The sequence below is a fragment of the Oryza glaberrima genome, chromosome 9 (assembly GCF_000147395.1).
Source record: "Oryza glaberrima chromosome 9, OglaRS2, whole genome shotgun sequence".
In the NCBI taxonomy this organism is placed as follows: domain Eukaryota; kingdom Viridiplantae; phylum Streptophyta; class Magnoliopsida; order Poales; family Poaceae; genus Oryza; species Oryza glaberrima.
Window position 1 is genome coordinate 7,222,217 of NC_068334.1, and position 22,779 is coordinate 7,244,995.

A 22,779-nucleotide genomic window follows, 5' to 3' on the forward strand; every position below is an offset into this window, starting at 1 on the left:
GTTGACTACAAGTAGAATATGACTATTATTAATAGTGTTCCTACACACCTGCATATACTTCTAATTAAGATGCCACAAGACACTCTAATAAAATAGAAAATGTAAGAAAATTATAAGAAAAAGAAAAAATCATTTAGCCATTGATTTACACTTAGACCAGTGGATCCATTATTGTCAACCATTAGAATATATCTATCAAGTAATCCCTCGCTACTAAATACCGGCTAATCCCTCCCTATGTACCTACGTACACAAGAGATGTCAAAAAGAAGAAAAAGTGTGTGTATATAATGAACTCATCAAGTAGTTTTCTCTTTCTTTCTTTGCAGCTCTAAGGTTTTTCTCAAATTATGTATATATGTAGTGACCACTTCTGGTGGGGTTGCCGAAGAAGCCACGCCACCACAGTGCTGCTTCACACCATCCCATGAAATCTCTTCAAAGTATTTATTTTACTAATAGTATAAAAGGGTATTGTGAGCACTCATATAAATGCAGGCACATACAACTTATAAATACAATTACACACCTACCTTATAAAAGGAGAAAAGTACATTCGTACAGGAGACTACTATTCGCTATAAAAAACATATATACTTACGATAAAAAATATCACATGTAACCACATTATATCCCTTTTAATTATGACATTCTCACCTAAATAGTGTTGATAATTAGCACAAATAATTTTAACAAATATTTGTTTCTTTACTATTATAATATATTTTTTACAAACATGCGAGTTTACATATAACTAGGATATAAATATTTGTTTCTTTACTATTACAATATATTTTCTTACAAATATGCGAGTTCACATATAACTAAGATATAAATATTTGTTTCTTTACTATTACAATATATTTTCTTACAAACAATAAATAAATTTCCCGCGCATCTGCGCGGGTTTTCTTTCTAGTTTATTAAAAAGATATAAAAATTAGGAGTATTTGGCACTCAAATAATTTCCAGGAAAATCTCACTGCTACCAAGTGAGGGTGTTTTTCGACACGATGGTCAATTGGCATACTTCATTTTCAATATATTTTCTAGAGTCGTGGAATGTCTGGCAGATTTAATTTGGCGTGGCGTCCGGGCTAGGCTTATCTGTCCCATCTCTACACACGACTAAACATATATGTTGTTCATTATGGATATTTTCTCACAATAGCATATATAGTTTGGATCAAGTCCGCTTAATGTGTTAATTTTACACACTATTTAATTATACAGTAAATTTCACCTAAGTTCACGTACTAGATCTAAGTTGCATAAAACAGAAGGGTTGGCACATAACCCTAGGTGTTACAACCATTAAAGTTTCATAAAATTACAATATTTGTCATTTTGACTTTGATATATCACACTTTTGAGTTCTACAATTATATCTTAAATTTATAAGTGCTTTAAACATGATCATATAATTATTACATCCATGTATATAAATTTTTTTAAAATTTTAATATAAGAGTATATCCAATTGGTTAATGGTGTGGTTTAGTGAAACTTTAAAACCATATACTCCATCTGTTTGACCGTTAAAACAGTTAACTTTTTTAAATATGTTTGACTATTCGTCTTATTCAAAAAATTTAAGTAGTTATTAATTCTTTTCATATCATTCGATTTATTTAGAAACGGAGGGAGTATAATATATGTAGAAAGTGTTAAGTTTTATGTATCAAAATTGGTTTGTGTAAATTTACTCGTAGTTGTATTACACTCAACTGTACTTGTTTGCACGCGTCTTGTCGCTTGACCAAACTCAGAACGGCCAAACGCTAGCTCCGTCGCGCAATCAGCACTTGTGCAGTACTACAGCCAAATATCTCGGAATCTTACGTCCTTGCTATCGAGAAGACTAGCTAGTACGTAATTCAGTGTTAATTTACCAGTTGTATTTTGAGATTGGATTATATATTACATGCTGTGATTATTAAGACCGTTTAGCAAGTGATTCTCTTATTATTTACGTATGAGATAATAATAAGCAGCCATTAATTATAATGTAATTACAACAGAGATGCAAATTATGTTAATTTACAGAGTACTTCCTCCGACCCAAAATATAAGCATTTTTAATATAGTGACAAATCAAACATTTTTTACTTTGACCATTAATAAAAAAAATAAAAAAGATCAATCAAGTAAATTGATGTTACTAGATTTATTATTAAATAAAAAAATCATAATATGCAACTATTTTTAGTTAAAATATTTTACTTTTATAGATATTTTTTATCAAAGTAACATCTCGGAGAGTATCTCATGGTCTGAAAATGTTTATATTTTGGGACGGAGGAAGTAGTAAAATTGATGCAGACATGATCGATATCGCGTGCATGGAATGATGTAAGTCAAGTCGCCCAGGAGCTCAGTTGGAAATTTTCATATTCAGTGACGTCAGTCACTCACATCTACACGCTTTATTAGTACTATATATATAAACAACCGTTGGCATGCGTTAACAGTGAACAGTACAGCACCACCAGATCATTACATCAGCTTAATACTCTGGAAATAACAAAATTAACCCTCTAATGGCGGCCGGAAAGCTAGTACTGCTCCTAGTGGCTCTCATGGCAACAACGACTAACCTTGCCGCCGCTGCCGCGGCGTCCATGGAGGGCAGGCACGAGGAGTGGATGGCGGAGAACGGGCGCACGTACGAGGACGCGGCGGAGAAGGCGCGGCGGTTCGAGGTATTCAAGGCTAACGTGGAGCGCATCGACAGGTTCAACAACGCCGGCGGCGGCAACCGGACGTACAGCCTCGGCGTCAACGCGTTCACCGACCTCACCGACGAGGAGTTCGCCGCCAGGTACACGGCCGCCGGCTACTACTACAGCAACGCCACCTCGTTCGAATTCGGGGTGGCGGCCCACAAGCTGCCCGGCTTCATGTACGAGAACGTTAGCCTCTCATCAGAGGGCGGCTACACCCAAGGCATCGACTGGAGGGAGAGAGGTGCCGTCACCAATGTCAAGAGCCAAGGCAATTGCGGTAATTAATTACATATATGCGTGCACCATTAGTTTTTTTTATTTCCATATATATATATATATATATACCCGTTGATTGCTTTGCTTTTTTTTTCGTTTTTTTTTAAACAGATTGCTTTGCAATTGGTGACATTGATTTATTTAAGATATCAAACTCTGAAAAATTAAGATTGAATTCAAAACTTTAAGTTCAACTAGTTTGAAGAAACTAGCTATAACATATGCAAATATAAATATAAACACTAGCTAACTAAAAAAATCCTAATATGGAATATCCTTATAGGCGCCAGTATATTAAAAACAGGTCCATACGAGGCTTCCTCACCTTCCCAACAATATCTGACATGGATCTACAAATAAAAACCAGCAAATATAACCTCTTATATATTTGCCACATAGATTGTCTATATATACATTTACCAATTTATTAAAAAGAAGTTACCATAATATATATTATATGCCAGCTTTTTTTAATAAACCGGTATTTATGAGAGAGTTATTGGTGCCCATTTTTTTTTAAAAAAAAACAACTAGCCTAAGATGGACGAGCCGATGACTGATTGAGCTGGTCCCTTTTTTTTATATATGGACGACAACGCCTCCAGAGTCCAACCTATCTCTCCCCACTGTCTCTTAGCCTTTCCACATCTCTCTTGCTCACCTGTCACCCCTCATCTCTGCTACCGCCATCGCCCCTCATCTCCACCATAGCCGCCATCCTTCCTCTCCACCAGGTTCGCCGCCACAAGCACGTGGCACGGCCAGATCCTCCACTATGAGCTCGGGGGTGACCCACTCGACGATGGAAGCGGCACTACTAGGAAAAGCATTATCGCAAGCGGCCGAAAAGGGTCTTCGCAGGCGGGGCGGACGGTAAGCCAACGACTGTGAAGATCGCCGATCTTCGCAGGCGGGGAGGCCGTCCGCCTGCGAAGATAATTTTCGCAGGCGGACGTTGGCTAGTCCGGTCCGCTTGCGAAAATAGGAATCGTCCGCTTGCAAAAAAGAAAACTTCCGCCTGCGAAGATAGGTACAAAATATTGAAATTTAAATATAATTTGGCCGTAAATTACTTTTAAATTATTTATTAGAAATTCTTGCAGGTACATATATTGGAATATTATCAAGCATTTGGTACTGAGAAATCTACTTATATTGCATAAATCAAAAGTGTTGCCAAAATATATATATTACAATATTGTTTTACATTGTCACTTCAAATAACGTCATCTAGTTACATTATGGCATAGCAGTGTTCCACTCCCGAAGATCCTTGAATTCGTCACTTGCCGCTAGGGCACCCTCTGGGTCGAAGAAATCTCCTTTGACATGACAGCACTCATGGTGGATGAAGTGGCACAGATCACGCTGCACATTTGTGATACCTGTATCGTCAAAGCTTGTTCGACATTCTAATCTTGGCAACTGCATGCATTGAAATTAATCAATATATTAGTATCATAAATATCAAGAGCTGTCTAGTACATAGTATAGAGACTTACATCCTCCGCGTTAGTCCTGTACCGTCCATTAACCCTAAGGAATTCGCACGCATAATACCCGCAAAGGACCGTTCCTCGCGGTTGCTTGTGACACTGAAGGACATATCATAGAAAAAAGTAGTTATAATTTGCAATTAGTGAAACTATTGGAATACATAAAGTGAGTGGAGTATTACCGGCCAATAGGTACGTACTAGCAGCTTCTCCCGTGTTCGGGTCTGTTCTCCACCCTTGAACTTGTAGTATTGGTATGCACTGTATAAATGTCATACCATTTCAGAGTAAAGGAGGATATTTATTTGTAATACATCCATATACAAATGCAAGAGTCATAATAACTTACTACTGTAAGATTGTTAGAAATTCTTTGTATTGCTTGTGTTTGTAATCGAGAGGATCCAAGACTACCACGGTTCCGTCTTTAGGGTGGATGAGTAAACAGATATAATGATCGCTACATATTAACAACATTATAATTAGTTAGTAACAGCTAAAATAAGACATATGTGTACAAGATAAATGTACCGGACTTACTTAAAATTATAAGCGGCCATGACGACTCTCTTATTTTGAAAGTGCAAGAAGGCTCGTCCAATGTACTGTGCGACAGTAATCAATTTCTCCTTGTGCAAGCCCTTCTTGTATTCTGCTATCTCTTTCGGATTCTTGCCCTTCAGCTGGTCTGACCCTGGATCTAGCGTAACGGTATGCTGTGTTTGGCAGATCCGAGTTGGATCGAAGAAGCCGATGGGTTCTTTTTTCTTCTTAGCATCCATGTATTGCATCCTACATAAGAAGTTTGTTAGTAGCAATCACATGGAGTTGTATTGTACATATTTTTCATCTAATTAATTAAAACTCGTACTCACATGCACCAAACACCGACATAGTTGACGTCCATCTTATCCCGACGATATATGGCGTGGAGATCTGAGAAATCTAGCCATACGTAACCTTCTTCGCCGAAACAATCTGCCGGTGATCGAGCTGTTATATTGCCCAAGCCTTTCATGCTGGCCTCCATGTAGAAGTTATGTAACCTTCTCATCTCCCATGGTGCTTCTTTCAGTGCCCATTCCGGCAAGAGTGCTTTCCCATGTTCGTACTTTTCCGGGCAATCATCGGTTGCGAAATATGTTGGCCCGGCTAGCACAGAAGCCTTCTGGGGTCGTCATCTCTGAGCTTGGCACGTTCCTTACCCCCTCTGAAGATGGTTAGCATGAACTTCTCCTTGTTCGCATCTTTGGACTTGGATTCGTGGCTCCTAATCACTCGTGGCACCTCGGGTTCTTTCGCAGGAGAAGGGTCTTCAAATATCTCTGGCTCTGTACCATCCCATTCCAATCCTGGTACTTCATCTTTGACTGACCCGACTGATGCCACAAATTCCACCTCTGTTTCTGCCACTGTAATCTCTATGGGCACATCCGGCACTTGAATCTCCATGGCTGTCTCCGGCGGTGCAATCTCCATGGTTGTCTCCGGCGGTGCAGTCTCCTTGGCTGTCTCCGGCAATGCAATCTCCGGTGGCACTTCCGGCACTGGATTTTCCTTACCAAGTTCTGGATCATCCGCCTTATCAGTCACCTTCCTCTTAGGAGGCCTCGGAGGTTTTCCCAAACCCGGTTTAGGCAACACAGGTTTTTCCCCGGCGTCGGTGCCCAATCCAAAGAATATGTCATTCTTGTGCCAGAGAATTACAAGATCGACCGCATCCCCAAGTACGGATATACCATCTGCAGTCGGGTAGTCAATGTCGTAGGACTCAAACCCTTCGTAGACCACTTGTGGCTGCACCTTGGCATACGCATCGGTAATGAACTGTTCATTGTATGTTCTACCAGGGATAGCAATGGCTGTAGCGGCCTCAAGAGTTTTACCGGAGCGTCCAATGGGAACGTGCAATCTGCAGGGTGTATTCTCCTTGAGGTCATCGAAGGGGTAATCTGGCTCAGTTTCTTTGGTTTCGGCGCGAGGCAAAACCATGTGCTTGATGCAGAAATCCATCATTTGCCTTTCAAACTCCGTAGCCCCTTCGTCTCTAAGTTTATCCTTGTACGCTTCACGTTTCTTGTGGGGGTCATTTTTGAACCCTTCCTTCCAACTTATCTTGCTCGACACACCTCGAACCCTTCCCCCATGCTCAGGAGTACCCAGCGCCGTACTTAGCACATCTTTCTCCCTTTTAGGCTTAAAATATCCTTTCTTTTGTGAACTGGATAAATTTTCTATTTTATCGGCAACGCTCTGCAGCTCCGGATTTTCAAACGATACTTTTCCCTCATCCGTGATCTTCGGAGTTCTAGCTCTTACCCAGTTCCTCGATCTCTGTGTCCACTCCTCCATTGGTACCGGTTGCCCCTTCTTCCTCATTTCCTCCTCCTCTTTTGTCCACTGTTCCACCTTTGGTGCGTAGCCCGCGGAGCCTAAGTGATGAGGAAATTTGTTCTTCTTGGCCAACTCTGAATACTTTTGGCTCCTTTTAATTTCTTCCGGGGAGTTGTTCAAGGTCAGAAAGTCGTCCCACTGATTGGGGGTTATGTTGGCATATGTCGAAAACGGTGTGCGTCCCGTCTTCACAAATTTCTTGTTCAAGGTGGTTTTCCAACCACGCCAAGACTTGGCCATTGTTTGCAGTGCACAATTTCTTACCGCTGCCTCTAATACTTCCGGGAACTGGAAGATTTTCTTCAACTGTTTCCATAGGACTTCCTTATCCCCATCCGTTACATGATCCCAGTCCTTGACCGTGATGGAGATCTTCTCCCTTACTATTATGCCACACTGTGAACTGAATTTCGCACGTGCCGTCTTAGGGGCGAGCGGCTCTCCTTTAGGCGAAACATGGGTAACAACATGGAACCCTTCATCCTTTCTATTTACGCTTCTCTCGCCCTTCCTTCTCTTCGCCTTTGCTGACCGTTCGCTTTTCTGTGTGCCGGTTGTGTTTGCCGGTACGTCCTCGTCTTTCGAAGGAACTTTTTTCTTCGGCTGCCGTTTTGATCGTCGTGGCGCCGTTTCTTACGAGAAGGTATGCATGAAAGTTTCGAATTAGCTCGGGCTAATAGCTATCACTGTGAACATTTTACATATTAAGTTTACTTACCCCTTCTTTAGGGGGAATGTAGTCCTTGTCACCTTCTTCACCGTCGCCCTTTTTCCTTCTCTTCGGGCTTGGGCTTGGACAAGGATTGCTTGGCGACGAGTACTCCTCGTCTTCGTCACCTACGTCGCTGTCGGAACTACCATCCGGTGGGACCGTTGGTTCCGGAGCAACCACAACAGCAAGGGACTGCTCCTGCTACCCTAAACCCTTCTCTTCAGTCCCTTTAGTACTATCGGCCATCGTTTCAAACCTCTAATATAAAAAAAAAGTGTTATCGTCAACATTTTAAATTACTCAAATTAGTACAAACTAATTAGTACAAAAATAAACCGTGTATTAACAATATGTCGTATGAACAAATATAAATGCGAAGAGATTTCCAAATTTAACTAGCACTTACTATTATGCTAAATTAATTAGTACAAACAAATTTAAATAGCGAAAATAATGACTACTTACTATTATGCTAAATTAATTACTACAAACAAATTTGTACAAAATTTGATATGTTATTATCAAGTAGTGCACTAATTCACTTCCTTATTTCATCGACATGTTGACTAAAAATAATGGAAAAGGCAAACATATCCTCCACATTTTTTAAAAAAAATTGTTAACATACCCTCCAACATGTTATTTAAAAAATTTGACAAATTCACATATCCTGCAAAATTGAACATACCCTCCCAATTTCATTAACATGTCACCCACATTCCCAAATTCACATTCACAATCAACATATAACCCCTCATTCACATATCACCCACCCCTCACACCCACATGCACACACATATATACCCCCTTACACCCACATGCACACACATATAAAAGGAAACACCCACATGCACGCACGTCCGTGTTGGACGAACGGCCGACGATGAGTTCGGTCGTGGATAACGAAGGAAGGGCCGGTGACGAGGTTCGGCCATGGACGACGAACGGCCTACGACGAGGTTCGGCCGTGGACGACGACCGGCCGAAGACGTCGTTCGCGGCCGAGTTCGCGGACGAGGACGTATTCGCTTGTGGACGACGATCGGCCGATGAAGCGGTTCGGCCGCGAGCGGAGGGGTGGGCGACGGTGGTGGAGGGGCCGACGGCCGGCGCCGGTGGAAGGGTCGGCGACAGCGGTGGAGGGGCCGGCGGCGGCCGTGCGCGCGGTGGAGGGGCACCGGCGGCGGCCGTGCGCACGGTGGAGGGGCCGGCGGCGGCCGTGCGCGCGGTGGAGGGGCCGGCGGCGGTGGAGGAGCCGGTGGCAGAGGAGAGCGAGCTCGACGGCGGCGGTGGATGAGCCGGCGGCGGTGGATGAGCTTGACGGTGGCGGTGGCGGTGGATGAGCCGGCGACGGGGCTGCCTCGGTGGAGCGTGGTGGACGACGACAGTCGGCTGCGGCGGAGGACGACGGTCGGAGAGCGAAGGTCGCAGGCGGGACGGCGGCGGAGGACGGCGGAGGCGTGCGGCGGTGAAAAATTTCGGCAGCCTGACGGCGCCAAATTTTTTAGGGTTCCTGCCTGGACTTAGAAATTTTGGCGCCGCGGCCTTGCCCTTATATAGGGCAAAGATCTTCGCAGGCGGGCGGTCCGCCTGCGAAGATAATCTTCTCAAGCGGGCCGTCCGCCTGCGAAGATATTTTTTACTATCTTCGCAAGCGGGCGGTCCACCTACGAAGATCTTTTCAACAAACTGGTAATTGCACATAAAAATATTTACACTTTTCAAATATTACTAACTTTAAATTTTTTTTAACTAAATTTTCACAATTCAAATGGTAATTGCACATAAAAATTAGTACTTAGAAATTAATATGCAAAATGTTGAGTACAATTGTTCGTCAATTTGCGATACGATCACACATACGACCATTACATAACTACTAACTTCTTAGATGTTTATATGCCACTCAACAATCATTACCCTTTAACATTTTTGCCCACACCGTCTGTGCGCATGTAAGGCTTCACGGTCTTCTGAGTAGATGTCTCGACATTCTTAATCTTCTGTACAAACTGACTATAAAGTGGCATACTATCATATTGGTTGTAATCTTCGACATCTTCAACCCCATCCACTCCCAATATCTTTTGTTTCCCTGGTAGCACTATATCTTTCTTCAAATTTGAAGGGTCTTTCACATAAAACACTTGTGCCACGCGATTGGTGAGTACCCAAGGATCATCCTTGTGACCCACTCTCGCAAGGTCAACAACAGTAAGACCGAACTTATCAACATTTACCCCGTTCGGTTATTTTACCCACTGGCACTTAAATATGGGGAATTGCATTGTGTGCCCATAGTCAATTTCCCATATTTCTTCAATAAACCCGAAGTATGATTGTTTTTCACCGGCTTCATCAATTGCCTCCACACGGACACCGCTGTTTTGCGTAAAGGTCTTATTATCTCGGGCTCTTATGCTAAACGAATATCCATTAATGTCATATCCCTGCCAAGAATTTACTATAGTTGATGGACCACAAGCCAACCGCTTCATAGTTATTTCATCGGTAGTTTCTCCCTCAGGTAAGTCTAGGTCTCGCAACCAATCTATGAAGAGACGTTTGTGTTCTTTCATTATCCACTCGGTGGAGCGACCCTTATTGTTAGCTCGTATTAGTTCGATATGTTGATCGATGTACGGCTCGACGATAGCAAACTGATGAAGCACGCTGAAGTGAGCTTCTTGGAATGATTTGTGATCATGGGTGATGAATCTCTTCTTTCCTATCGTTCCCCTGCCACTCAATCTGCCCTCGTGTCGGGGCACAGGTACTCCAATTGCATATCCATCCTTGAGATAATCGATACAGCACTCGACAACCTCTTCAGTACTATAACCCTCAACCATTGATCCCTCTGGATGTGCACGATTTCGGATGTAACCCTTCAGAACCGCCATGTAACGCTCATATGACCACATTTGATGGAGGTACAATGGGCCAAGCGCAACCATCTGCGGCACAATGTGAACAATGAGGTGCTCCATCATATCAAAAAATGACGGAGGGAAACACATCTCAAGTTGGCACTGGGTCTCATGTGCGAATGTACGGAGATTTCCTAACTCTTCGAGACTAATGACCTTCTGTGACACTGCGTTGAAAAAGTAGCACAACCTTGTGATAGCAACCTTTAAATGCTTCGGTTTTATGGCTCTTATTGCAATTGCAAGAAACACGGTGAGCAAGACATGGCAGTCGTGTGAATTATAACCAGATACCGACAAATCTTTCATTGAAACTACTCAACTGATGTTTGATGAGAAACCTATGGGCACTGTGACATTACGGAGTGAGTTATAAAATGACTTCTTCTCCTTAGGTGTCAGTGTGAAACAGGCTGGTGGAAGATATACTTTGCCATTCTTTTCTCCTTCTTGAGGGTGTAACTCTTCCCTGATTCCCATCTCGACTAGGTCCATCCTTGATTGCAGACCATCTTTAGTCTTCTTCGGCATGTCCTACAATGTTCCAACTATGTTGTCAAACACATTCTTCTCTAGATGCATGACGTCTATGGCATGCTGAACCTCTAGATCTTTCCAGTACGGGAGGTACTTAAAAAATATGGAATGCTTCTTGAATGGGGGAGGGAGTTTATCATCTGGCTTCGAACTGTCATCTTGCTTCTTACTATCCCCTCCCTTCATATTCTTCTCGGGTTTCTTGCGCTTTGTCCCCTTTGATGGTTTCTTAGTCATTTTTCCAAACTCGCAAACAATTTTCTCTGTGATTGCACACACATTTTCTCCCGATGTAGGTTTTGGTGCAGGATCAGTCTCTTCAGTACCATCGAACTCCGCCTTCATCTTACGGTACTTGTGATTTGTGCGTAGGAACCGCCGGTGCCGCATGTACACAAGCTTGTTGGAACCCGGGAGATACTTATAGTACGTTCCATTCAAGCAGATCACACATCCTGTTTTACCTTTAATTTGACCTGAAACTGAAAACATTGCTGGATAATCGTTAATGGTCCCGAAGATGATTGCCTTCACTGTGAAGTATTCCCTTAAGTACTCGTCCCACACTTTCAATCCCTCTTTCCATAAATCGGCCATATCTTCCAACAATGGTTCAAGAAATACGTCTATATCAATACCAGGCTGACGGGGTCCCTGTATGAGGATACAGAGTAGTACGTATTTTTGCTTTTGACAAAGCCAGGTAGGAAGATTATACATGGTGAGAAGCACTGGCCAAGTACTATGTGAACTGCTCATGTCTCCAAAAGGATTAACTCCATCAGTACTCAGGGCAAATCTAATGTTCCGTGGGTCTTTAGCAAACTCTCTATACTGCGCATCAAAGTTTATCCATTGACGAGCATCTGCCGGGTGTCGAATCATCCCATCCTTCTTGCGCCCTTCTTCATGCCAACGCATTAGTTCCGCATCTCGCGGGTTTGAGTATATCCGTGTAATGCGGTCTTTCACAGGAAGGTACCACATCACAAGCTGCGGGATTTTTCTCTGTCGTCCCTTAGTTGCTTCAGAGGGTTCTAGGCTAGTATTGCTATTCGACTTGTACCGGCTTGCACCGCATGTTGGACATTCATCCAAAGAAGCGTACTCTTTCCTGTACAGTATGCAGTGATTTACGCACGCATGAATCTTTTCCACACCAAGTGAAAGGGGGCATATGAGTTTCTTTGCTTGATATGTGCTGGATGGTAGTGAGTTAGGCCTCGGTAGCATTTTCTGCAGGAGTTCTAAAAGACTGTCGAAACTGGTATCAGACCATCCATGTCTCGCCTTTAACCTCATAAGTTCAAGAACTGACCGGAGTGTTGTGAAATCACTGTCACAGCCCTTCGACTCATCGTACAAAACTTCCTTTGCTGCCTTCTGTAAAGCTTCAAAGTTATTTAGCCCTCTGGCCGACCCCATCAGCACCTCGGGTTCTGCATGACGTAACATTTCCTCTAGGTCGATTTTGTCCTCAACAGAACCATCGTCATGCACCATGTCTTCAACTTGTGTCGGAACTACATTTTCAGGCTCGTCCACTTGTTCTTCGCCATGACGTGTCCATATTTCGTACTTGTCCATAAATCCGCGAGTTACCAAGTGCTCCTTCACTTTAAAAGCATCGTCAAAGTCCCAGGCTATTTCATTCTTACAGTCAGCACACGGACAAATTATCTTCCTCATATTGTTCTTCTCAGCGTGAACCTTGGCAATACCAATAAATTTAGCCACTTCGTTTCTATATGGAGACAAAAACCTCGGCCAATGATACATCCATTCCCGACTTTCCATATCTCTAAAAAATACACGTAAAATATTTGCACAATTAATACCAAATTTGTAGGGTTTATTGAAAAAACTTATAGCTATTCAAAACTAATTAACTAAAGGTTAAGTTGTAAAGTAATAAAAAATCATAGTTTATTTCATTTTTTTTTACACAGACATGCCAAATTAGCACATTAGGAAAATCTAACAAAATCAATTCATCGGCATATTACAAAATACTATAACTATTTTTTGATTGCACTGAATAAATAGACATTTAAAATTTTTTTCTCTCTCTATACATGACAAGAGCTAGATCTAGATCTAGAACTAGGTGGTGGATATGATAGCAAAAAATTAAAAAAACGAGAATTTATGTTACTACATTAAACCACTACAACAAGAGGCATCAAGTATTACACATACATCTAACATAAACATATGACAAGAAATAAAATTAAAAAACATGGAGCTCTTCCTTCAAAATTTTGGATGCATAAATCCATCACAAATTAAGGTCTAAAAGCTTAAAAAAATGCATACCTAGTGTGGAAATGAGTAGATCTAAGTACCGTAGAAAAATCTCCCGAAGATTTGAAGTTCAAAACCTCCCCCCCCCCTATATTTAAGTCACTTTAGGAGAGAGAAACGTCGGGGAGAATGAACAGGGCTCGGGGAGGAAGAAGACTATCTAGGGGCATCTTTGCAGGCGGGCCATATAAGCGTCACCTGCGAAGATTGATCTTTGCAGGCGGGCCATATAAGCGTCGCCTGCGAAAATCGATCTTCGCAAGCGGCAGACGACGTGCGCCTGCAAAGATCAATCTTCGCAGGCGACGCTTATATGGCCCGCCTGCAAAGATCAATCTTCGCAGGCGGACCGCCCCCTCCACCCCGGGTACTATTTTTGCCGGCGGGGTTTTGGCTCCGAATTACGTGCCTGCCTGCGAAAATTTATCCCCTACGACGCCGAAAATGAGATTTCTAGTAGTGCGGCTCTCTCAATTGTCCCTGTCACAACAGCTCGGGGGGTGGCACGCTAGATGACAGCGGCGGCTCCCTCGACGAGCGGTGATGCCCTCGCTCACATGGTACTTAACAATGGACTTCACGCACGACGAGCAACAGCGGCGGCGCAGTGGCCTGCAGTCCCCCTTCAGTGGTGGTGATGGGATCTCAGGGGTAGTGAGGAGTTGCTCGAATCAAGGCGATGCATTAAGCTGTTTTTTAATTCATTGAAGGGCAATGTGCTAGTTTTTAAATCGGCATCTTTGGTTCCTCCTCATCAGTGCTGCCTACAAGGTGTCGGCTCTAGGAACTATAGAATTTCAGTAGAAGTGGAAGCCTCTATTTTGAACATTATTATATGTTCCACCATTTATCTTATTTAAAATTCAATGTAAAAATGCAAACTATAAGTGATGCTTACCTTTAATGATATATAGAACAAGTAGAAAATGTTGATATATTTACGTAATCTATTATTGTCAAATGTTTGATGGGTCCAAATTAAGTTAAACTGTACTGCATCATCTATTGGTGGACCAACATGAATCATATATGTGCCGATGTGCGCAAATGCATGCAGGATGCTGCTGGGCGTTCTCCGCGGTTGCAGCCATGGAGGGCATCAACCAGATCACGACCAACGCGCTGGTGAACCTCTCCGCGCAGCAGCTGCTGGACTGCTCCAGCAAGGATGCAGGCTGCAATGGCGGCTACTTCACGGAAGCCTTCGCCTACATCGGCGACGGCGGCGGCATCACCACCGAGTCGGCCTACCCGTACCAGCGAGCCCAGGGGCCGTGCCGCTTCTCCGCCGGCGAGGAGGGGGTCGCCACCATTCGCGGCTACCAGGAGGTGCCCCTGAATGAAGCCGCGCTCGCCCAGGCCGTCGCCCACCAGCCGGTGTCCGTGGCCATCACCGCCGGCGGCTTCCGGTTCAAGCAGTACCAGAACGGCGTCTTCATGGCCGATCACTGCGACGACGACCTCCACCTCAACCACGAAGTCACGGTGGTGGGGTACGGCGTGGACGATGGCGACTACTGGCTGATCAAGAACTCCTGGGGCACAGGTTGGGGAGAGCAAGGCTACATGAGGCTGCAGAAGGACCAACGCGCCTGCGGCATAGTTGGCACCAGTACCAGGAGCATTGCCCCGGCCTACCCTGTTATGGCGGCATGAAAGGATTAATATTATATTAATACAAGGGGGCAACTCAAACCTGGATTACTTACTAAATAATATGCTCCCTCTGTTTTTTTAAAAAATATATATATGGTGCACGTTATTGATATGTGAACGTAATGTTTCGTCCTTCGTTTTACTACCAAATTTGATGTACTGTAGGGATGTATGTGCAAGTGATATATATGTTCCACAAGTTTGATGTGCCGGATAATAATACCCATCTATTGCAACAGATAAATATGAATGCTTCATGTGCTAAGTTTGTTCAAACAAATTAATTGTGAGGTTGTCACAACAATTCGTTCTCACAGATGTCTTTGGATGACAAACTTGTCTTTTAATGTAAACTAGCTGGAAGAAAGCCCGCACAATGAGTAGGCATCTTATTTATTGTTTTATGTAATAATAATGTTAAAAGAAGTCATATCTAACCATTTGTACGCTGTGAGATAGGTCGTAGATTTTAATATAGTTAAGAATGTATCTCAGATTTTGTCATCCCAGTTACATATAAATATATAATGATATAAATTCTTCTACTGTCACACAAATTTATTATCACTATTTTAAAAGTTGAGTACCTATTAATAGATGAAATTATATATGTATCACACTTATTTCTAAATTCATATATAAATATTCTAATACACCATTGAAATTAAACCATTAAAGTTAAACATGAATACGCATTTTGTGAGTGAAGCCAGTCATAATTTGTTAAGACTTTTTTACTCTACTGCCTTGAAAGATGGGTCTCTTCTCTCATCGAGATAGCTGTGCTCCCTCGAGATTAACCTGAAGCACAATTTTAATGTCTAATTTACTATCACACTCTTACGTAGTTTTCCATTGGTATACTGGGACCACCTTAACTCAGCCTATATATGCCTCTATTATACTTAATTATGTAGCAAACTGTTTTTTTTTTGTGCTTGGTGTACCTCAGGGAAGGACAATGAAAAGATAAAGGTGATCTAGCTAGTTGTTTTTTAAGTTTTGAGTAGATTTATGGTATAGAGTAGACATAATATTCTTAAGATTTTAATCATTACTTTTTTATAGTATAGCTAGAATACTCTCATTCAAAAAGAAGCGAGGTCTATCACCGGATGGTACTTGATAAAATAGCCAAAGAGAGACATACCACCACGATAATCTTTAAAGCACTGTATTATTGTTTATATTTTGACAAATACATATAGTTTAGCACCTCGATTGTTTTGCCTAGCTACTTTTGACAACAACATACACTGCTGGGAAATCCATCTTTAGTCCCGGTTTGCAACCACCTTTAGTTCCAGGTTGCAAACCCGGACCCTGAATCCGGGACTAAAGTTGTGCATCTTTAATCCCAGTTGAAATAACCAAGACTAAAGATTGATTGGTAACTCTAACCGAGACTAAATATGGTAGTGCCATGTGGCTAGCACTAAAGATTTTTTTTCATTGTTTTTTGCTGCTTGATATTGATTTTCCCAAATCGAGTTACTCCCTACATCCCCAAATAAAACATTCACAAATAACATCAGAAATCACAGATTCACATCACAAATTCTCAAAAAAAACATCACAAATTCTCAAAAAAAACATCACAAATTCTAGAAAAAATACATCATAGACCAAAATCATATACATCAGAAAAAACATCACAAATCACAGATAAAACATCACAAATTCACATCACAAATTCTCAAAAAAAAAACATCACAAATTCTTTAAAAAAATCACAATTTCTAAAGAAAATACAACATAGACCAAATACATATACATCACAAGAACATCACAGATCACATATAATAACATCATAGATCACATCACAAATTCTTAAAAAATGAAAATTAAAAAAAAATCTTGGCTCAATATGCCGCCTGCCGCCCCGCCGCCTGCCCTCTGGCAGAGAGGAGGGCACTGCTGCCCAACGCCTCCCCCCCCCCCCCCCCCCCGCGCTGCGAGTGGAGGAGAGGATAATGTGAAGATAGAGAGAGAAGAGGAGGAGAAGAAAAGAGGGGGAGAAGATGAGGAAAAGAGAGAGAAGAGGAGCAGGAGATAAGGAAGAGAGAGAGAGCGCGCGATGTGGGAGTGATTTTTAGCCGATCTTTTGCCCTGGCTAGTGACACTAACCGGGACTAAAGTTTGTTGGGTGCCTAACAGCTATTAAACCAGGATTACAAACGATCTTTGCATGACCGGGACATGTGATTTTTCATGACCCAGCAAAATCACTTCTCCAGTAGTGATGGTACACCTTTATACTAATTTAAAGAATGTGTTTATTGTTCCAAACTTATTTATCAATTACGTAGTATATTTATCAAGTGATATTTGGCATCCTAAAATATGATATGAAATTATTTAAAATTTATCCTAACATTAATAATTATATATTAGCCCGAAATGTGGTGATGTATTATAGAACCGCACAATAAATTTTATAAGACATAAATATTTTATTTAATTAAAGGAATAAAACGGGATTGAATATATAATTTAAAAATAATTCAAAAGATAACCGTTCACAGATAGGATAATTGATTTGATATTTGATATTTATATTATAGATCTAGTTTATATTTACACATATTTGTGGAGTAATATATATTTTTATATGGGAAAAATATATTTTAAAGACCATCGATTTAGTTCCAATTTACGTATGTTTCTTATTGGCTTTATCCTCCGCATCCAGCGGTGCCTCCCATCACATCGCAACTCCCGCCGGCTTCTCTCCCGGCCGCCGTCAGCTTCTCCTCTTGTTCGTTTCTCGATTTGCCGAAGCAATCAATCGCGTGGCTGATCACGTCCGCCCGAGACGGAACCAGGTATAGCATACACTCTGAATCTTGATTTTTCTTGTGCTCTATCGATCGTTGGGTTCAACAAGAACAACGGTGCTCTCTTCCTGCAGCATGGGTATAGCATGCACTCCGAAATTTTGACGCTTTGCTTATCAGTCTTTTTCATTATTGTCACTTTGTCAGTAACTCAATAAAGTTCATTCGCTTGATAATTTTAACATTTGATATCACAGCTCAGATGATTAGTGCTTCATATTTTCAGATGCAGATGTTGCTTTGCTGTTTAATTAGACTTTTTTTTTTTTTTACTCTGTCTGCACACAACTCAAGATAGATTTGTTTTTGGACAGATTTCTACATACATGAGGAGTCTGGTCGGGAAAACTCTTCAGCCATGAATTAAGCTACGTTGTGTACTAAGCAATGATAGGAATATATCTGGCGATATATTAGTTATTCTTTACATCTTCACTTACCTTTTGATTTTCGGTGGCAATCAGGTGACTGCAAGCAAGTGGATAAATAGAATAATCATTACCTAACCTGCATCCTCCCTCTCCAAGATAATCGGTATCAGTACAGTTTCATAGTGGCAACGAAGCTGCTTTCTTCTCTTTGATATCCTGGGTCGTTAATGACAAACTGGTGACTGGTGAGGCTACCATTCTGTCCCATTATTGTTTTGGCAATGAAGCGGCTTTTCTTCTTGATATTTTGGAGAATTGAAGTGCTGAAACTGATTTGAATGGAGCTAAAATTATTTGGAGGATTATAATAGTTTACCATATCAGCAAATAAAAGAAAAGGATGAGGAGCTGCAGAAAAAAGAGAGAAAAAGAGCGACGGTCATGTGATCAGCAGGCAGCTGGTCCAGTTTCAGGCGTCATCCCTCATTCGTGCATATCAAGCCATCCTGGTATACTCTTTCACTATTTTTGTTGTATTTGATAGTCAACGACAACAGTCACTGGTGGAGAAAGCCTTTTTTACTCCCGGTTGGTAACCCCCTATAGTCCCGGTTTTCCAATCGAGAGTACGAATCCGGGACTAAAGATCGCTATCTTTAGTCCCGGTTCAAATACCCGGGACTAAAAATAGATCTTTAGTCCCGGTTGGTGTTACCAACCGGGACTAAAGAGATCTCTTTAGTACCAACCGGGACTAAAGAGAGGGTAGCGGCAGTGCAGTGCAGATGGTCCTATATTTTCTCCGGAATCTAGTGGTCCTTTTTTTTTTCTTAGAGTTAATCCCTATATTTTCTCCCGAATCTAGTGCCATGTATATCCCCAAATCCCCAATTCAAAGTAACATCCCAAATCTTAAGTTACTTATACATACAAATCAAATACATCACAAATCCTAAAAAAATACAAGCAAATCAAATACATCACAAATCCTAAAAAATACACCGAAATCAAATACATCATAGATTCATCTCAGATCCATCACAAAATTATACATCTCAATCAATCACAAATTATAAAAAAAAGGGAAGACGTCGGCTGGCAGACGGCACGGCGCCGCCAGGAGCGCCCCCGCCGGCCACCGCGCGCGCCCCCGCCGGCCACCGCCGCGCGCGGCACCTTCAGCCGCCTACCTCCATGGCTGTCGCCGGGCGCTGCCCCACCGGCCGCCTGCCGCCGCCGCCCGCCATGGCCCCGCCGGCCGGCGGCCGGATGGGAAGGGAGGAGGGGGAGGAGAGGGGAGGAGGAAGGGGAGGAGGGGAGGAGGAGAGGATAAGTTTGAGGAAGGTGAGGAAGAGGATAAGTGTGAGGGAGGGGAAGGGATCTGTACGTATGAGATGTTGTTGCGATTGTGGAGGAGAGGATAAGGAAGATGGATTATATACTACGTATTAAATTTTAGTCTCGGTTGGTATCACTAACCGGGACTAAAGAGTCCCGGTTAATAATACCAACCGGGACTATAAAGATGATCTCCGGGACTAAAGATTCTCGGCCCCCTGACATACTACTGACAGGGAATGAACCGGGACTAAAAATGGTTGGTGTTACTAACCGGGATTAAAAATTATAAAATAGTTGTGGGATTTTTAACCGGGACTAAAGATGATCCGGGACTATTGTGGTTTTGGGTCGACCCAGCAAAGATCGTTTTTCCAATAGTGAGTACACGCAAATATGCAAGCTATGGTTAGTCTGGTCAGAAAAATGACCAAATATCGTTTTTGGAAGAGATTGCTGATTCTAATTTACTTTCTAATCAACTCATGTATTTGCTTTCTACTGGAAATACTCTGCCAGATTGCTAGGAGTACTATGTTCGATAATTTGGTTAAAACTCAAAAAGAATTTAAGAACACTACGTTGATACTCCCTTCGATTCAGGTACGATTCAGGTTATAAAATTATTTGACTTTGATCAAAGTCAAATTGCTTCAAATTTAACTAAGTTTATATATAAATATAGTAATATTTACATTACCAAATTAGTTTTATTATATTAATAATTAAATATATTTTTATAATAAATTTATCTTGGGTCAAAAATATTACTATTTTTTCTATAAATTTGGTCAAACTTGAAACAGTTTGACTTTGACCAAAGTCAAAACATCTTATAATCTGAAACGAAGGGAGTACTATTTAGTTGAAAATGGATAGTTATAGGTGGTGTTTGGATCCAGAGACTTAACTTTAGTCCCTGTATTTAGACACTAATTTAGAGTATTCAATATAGACTACTTACAAAACTAATTACATAAATAAAAGCTAATTTACGAGACAAATTTTTTAAGCCTAATTAATCCATAATTAGATAATATTTACTATAGCATCACATAGGCTAATCATGGATTAATTAGGCTCAATAGATTCGTCTCGCGAATTAGTCCAAGATTATGGATGGGTTTTAATTATTAATAGTCTACGTTTAATATTTATAATTAGTGTTCAAACATCCGATGTGATAGTAAAGGGTCTTACTTTCTTTAGCAAGGCACAAAAAATTTCAGATTCTACGTATCCTAGGCCATGACAGGGGCATCACATTTCTGATGTTGTTCCCGACTGCATGCCAGTTTCAACTAAAAAAAGATTTGTCCCATTTACGCTGATAATGTGCAAAAGTTTGATTCGATCTGTCACTAGTGATAAAAAATCTGCCTAGCTACTTGGGTTTTTTTTTTTTTTGAGAAGCCTAGCTACTTGGTTTTGAGATTATCACCTGGTGACAATTCTGATTAACTTTTTCTGATTGGCAGAGACAATACAAACGAGAATGCTTTATTTTATTACGGCCAGTGTATCTGTGTAGGTACTAAATCCTGTATATACTAGGTGAAACCCCGCGCATTGCTGCGGAAATTTAGTATGAGAACAATAAAAAAAATAACGTGTAAAATAGCTAGATAACATCAGATTAAGCAAATTAATGTGGTTTATGATAATTTAAATTTAAATAGTATGTAGAATAGTGATTCAAACGTAAAAAGTAAGGTGGTATGACTTTATGGGAGAAGAAAAGTAGGGAGATAGTTTGGACCATAGATTAATCATCTAAATGCTAAAAACAATTAATGTGATATGACTTAATTAGAGAAAAAAAGGAGAAAGGTAATTTGGACCATAGATTATTCATTTAAGCACTAACTAAGTGAGAATGAACTATATAAGTATATAGGATATCATAAAACATAATAAAGATATACATTGAAACATTATGTGAATTATGTTGGATAATAATTTAACATGTTTGTATTTGAAAATCTCTTAAATTATAAAAACTATAAAGATATAGCATGTTTGCATGATGTTTAAATGTGATGATTGTTAGTGGATGTTGATGTGGCATCTTGTTAGTGGATGATGATGTGGCATCTTTGCATGTTAAGCTTAAGGAGTTAGTGGGGGATAACTTTATAGTAAGATAGGATAGGATATATTATGAAATTTGGATGGAATTAGTGTCTTTTTCAACAGTACTTCAATGTTGGTCTTTCCTGTTACATTGGCTCCTTTGCTGTGGTATGATATACTCCATATCGTTACCTTATACTCCATTTTTGCAGGTTCATGGTGTTGCTATTAACGCCCTGAACTCCACTGCCATATTTTCATGTGTCCAGCCTATTGTTCAGTAATCCTTAATTACTACCTCTATATATATATATACAAGCACCATTTGTTTCTTCCTTTTAAAACTGATGGTTTTTTACTTTCTCCGTTTCATATTATAAGACTTTCTAGCATAATTGTGTCTAGATTCATTAGCATATATATATATATATGAATATGGGCAATGCTAGAAAGTCTTATAATATAAAACGGAGGAAGTAAAAAACACAATTCTATATATCTACCATCAGTTTTAAAGGAAGAAACAAATGGTGCTTGTATATAGCATATATATGAATGTGGGCAATGCTAGAAAGTCTTATAACCTGAAACGGAGGTACTACCTAGCAAGACCAAAGGTAGCGTTCTTTTCTCCTAAAAATGAAGATGAAAATAAAGATTAAGTTTTTTACGCAAAACGATGTGGTATTAATACGTATGATTGATTGAGTTTTAATTATTACAAACTTGAAAAATAGATTAATATGATATTTTAGAGCAACTTTCATATAGAAAGTTTTCGCACGGAACACACTGTTTAGCAGTTTGAAAAGTGTGCCATGAAAATCTTAATCTTAATCCAACTTTGTTGGAGAAAAGAACTGGACCTTGTTTGTCATCCATTTTCAGGGTTGTGCCCTTCAAAGACGGCAATCATGACAATCAAGTCCTTCCCCGGAGCAAATACCATGAGAACTGATCGTCACCATCGCCGTTCTATTGATTGACATTGCGTTGCCTGGAGATATCTACTATGCTCATCAGTTGGTCATACTGCATCAATTGTTTATTACATCCGTGCATCGTTAAAATCTGATCGCAGGATACTAAAATACAAATGATGTTGATGAAGCACAGAGAGACTATTTCT

The 22,779-nt window shown here is 40.9% G+C and overlaps 1 protein-coding gene across 1 annotated transcript; it reads left to right on the forward strand.

The window, feature by feature from the left end:
- Positions 1 to 2,540: 2,540 nt before the first annotated feature.
- Positions 2,541 to 15,031, forward strand: LOC127784729 (ervatamin-A-like). Its single transcript, XM_052312070.1, has 2 exons — positions 2,541 to 3,003; positions 14,433 to 15,031. The coding sequence occupies exons 1-2, from the start codon at positions 2,541 to 2,543 to the stop codon at positions 15,029 to 15,031; spliced, it is 1,062 nt and encodes a 353-aa protein (XP_052168030.1).
- The last annotated feature ends 7,748 nt before the right edge of the window (positions 15,032 to 22,779 follow it).

Coding starts and splice junctions, on each gene's coding strand:
- LOC127784729 (XM_052312070.1), top strand. CDS start 2,541: ATGGCGGCCGGAAAGCTAGTACTGCTCCTAGTGGCTCTCATGGCAACA. Junction 3,004..14,432: donor CAAGAGCCAAGGCAATTGCG/GTAATTAATTAC, acceptor AAATGCATGCAG/GATGCTGCTGGGCGTTCTCC.